The sequence below is a fragment of the Cryptomeria japonica genome, chromosome 10 (genome assembly GCF_030272615.1).
Source record: "Cryptomeria japonica chromosome 10, Sugi_1.0, whole genome shotgun sequence".
NCBI classification, from domain to species: Eukaryota; Viridiplantae; Streptophyta; class Pinopsida; order Cupressales; family Cupressaceae; genus Cryptomeria; species Cryptomeria japonica.
The window spans coordinates 167,532,285-167,534,817 of record NC_081414.1 but is presented as its reverse complement, the minus strand read 5'-3'; the positions used below and the strand labels follow the sequence as shown (position 1 = coordinate 167,534,817).

At 36.2% G+C, this 2,533-nt stretch overlaps 1 protein-coding gene across 1 annotated transcript; it reads left to right on the top strand.

Moving 5' to 3' along the window:
* Nucleotides 1-576: 576 nt before the first annotated feature.
* On the top strand, nt 577-1,761 carry LOC131858832 (F-box/kelch-repeat protein At3g61590-like). The gene is made up of 2 exons (XM_059212287.1): nt 577-807; nt 874-1,761. The coding sequence occupies exons 1-2, from the start codon at nt 577-579 to the stop codon at nt 1,759-1,761; spliced, it is 1,119 nt and encodes a 372-aa protein (XP_059068270.1).
* Nucleotides 1,762-2,533: the final 772 nt, after the last annotated feature.

The following is a 2,533-nucleotide window of genomic DNA, read 5'->3' as shown; positions in this document are numbered from 1 at the left end:
TCTACATTCATATCCCTTGTTTTTCTTGTCACCATGGAAAAAATACAAAAAAAGAGAATTATTTGGTCAACAATAATTTAAAAATTAAAATTTTGCTACTTAACAATAATTAGAAGCTAAAAATTACTACCTAGCAATTAAAAAAAAATGTAACAATAATTAATATTTTGTTTAGTGGAGGTAACAAGCATCAATACAAAACACACAAGCTTGAATGTATAGAGAAATTTTGAGGAAGCCACAACATTAATTTATTTTTCAAACTTCTCAATTATGACACACAATAAATGGAAGCCACAACATATAGAAATAATTTTATCTTCCATTCTAGTTATTTTAAAAGAACTATATTAAAAATGTGGTTTCTTTAAATACCATTTTGGTGATATGTCCACACAGTTTTTTTAATTTTTTATTTTAAATTCTTCATTGCGCTACCTATAGGCATGTGGCAACATCTAAAATAGAGTAATTGCTACTTTAAAATCAAATAACAAGGTATTACAACTATAAATCCTTAGAAAAAAATGAATAAAATGCTCATAATACATTAAAAAAGCGGTGGATGGTGCAGTCATGCGGACGATTACAGATAATTTCAGAGATGCGGATTTGGAATGCGGACGATCATATAATCCCAGATACAGAAACACGATGCGGATTTGGAATGCGGATATATTTGCGGAACTAGATGCCCACATGGATGAGGACTTGAAATGCGGACTTCAAATCGGGAAATCCAGCCGTCTCTGGCGCAATATGATTTCTAAGTCCTGCACAAATCTTCCATTTTCAGAATTACTAAAGGTCTACTAAGATAGATATGGTGCAAGTACTCAACGAGGCGATAATAATGAAACTAAATCTCCTCAGGAATGGGATACAATTGAGGACAATAATAATAATAATAATAATCCCGATCTCGATCATGACGCAACGGAGGAGATTTTGCGAAGACATCCTATGCCCTCATTGATGAGAGCCAAAAGCATTTGTAAAGCTTGGAATACGGCAATATCGGCCACCAATTTCAATGTGAATAACGAGGGAGACAATTTTTTGACCCAGCAGACCTACCAAGGAATCGCCTTCTTCTGTGTACCTCTCAACATGTGGTTTCAAATCCCTTTGCCGTGGAATAAAATTACATGGAACCACCAGAATGGCTGCGCGTTTCATCTGTGTGCTGCAGCGGCAGGGCTTTTTCTCTTAAATCATTTGTCTGGTGAGTCTGTCATATATAACGTTCTAACTAAAAAGCGCAGATTCTTGCCTCCTGATCCGGTATGGACGCACCGATGTGCCGTGGAACTGATGGTCCATACAGATCACTTTGAAATTTTTACTTTGAATATCTACGATATAGCTCTGCTCTATGATTCAAGTACAGATCAGTGGAAGGATATCAGGACCGATTTTATCATCGATGAGATACACGAGCATCATTGGACTTGCACACTACACAAGGGCATAGCCTACTTTACATGTAACTTTGGTCGTCATTTGGTTTGCTATGACTTTGGCAGCAGAGAGTTTCAGTTGAAGGAGATCGAAGGAGGGTTGCCTCCAAAAATTGATAGTGATGACTTTCATAACAATTCCTACACCTCTCTGCCTTGCTTAGTGTCGTGCAAAGGGAAACTGCTTTTGGTGGGGAGGTTAGCGAAGGAGGCCGGGGATGGAGGGTCCATATGGGGTGGTATCCCTTTCATCAAGCACTGTTCGGTGGGGATATGGGTGTTGGAGAATAATGAGAGATAAAATTTGGTTTACGGTTAAAAGCAGCAAGAATGTCTTGACCCTTGACTTGATGTCTATGGAATGAAGTGTGTTGCCAGGCTATACAGGTGAAGATCTGGTTGATACCATTCCAAGGAGGGCGTTCTTCGTACCCTTTAGTACTTCTCCATCTTTATTTTGTCCGCAAATCCACCAAAGGATGCCCATTCAGTAAATAGCGTATAGTTGTGAAACTAAATAAATGGATACCAGTTGGGAAGGGACCTTTAGAGAGTTTATCCAAACATTTAAAAAGTAAGAAAAACATTATTCTTCTCTCAATTGTGTTTTGAGGTCAAAATCTTATATAAAAATTAATCAATTTGTTTTCAGAAAAATTAAGAACTTAATGTGGAGCTTGTGAATTCTTGCAAATAATCCAAAAAATAATTATGCATTTTTATTTAGTACGAATAATTAATTAATTAATCTCATTATGCACATTTTATTCATTATATCCTTAGAGTTCTATTTTTGAGTTGCTATGTCACTTTGTGGGGCCATTTGAGTGTTGGCTTACTACATGTATAGTGTGGAGCATCAAATTATGGGACTTGGCACTATTACACACTTTTGGGAAATAAGAGTTTTTAAAACAAGCTCACAAATATGCACTTGGGTGCCATTTGTCCTTGTTTGTTGAGATAACTCTTCGTGAGATGAAAATTGCTATTTCAAGACTTGCAAGATGAGACGAATTAATTTTTGGCAATTTATATTTATGGTGAATATATATTTTTGGAAATGGTTTTGG

What these genes read in the sequence shown, in the direction of transcription:
- LOC131858832 (XM_059212287.1), top strand. Translation starts at nt 577, where the DNA reads ATGCGGACGATTACAGATAATTTCAGAGATGCGGATTTGGAATGCGGA. An exon ending in CATTTTCAGAATTACTAAAG is followed by an intron (nt 808 to 873) that starts GTCTACTAAGAT and finishes AAATCTCCTCAG; the next exon opens with GAATGGGATACAATTGAGGA.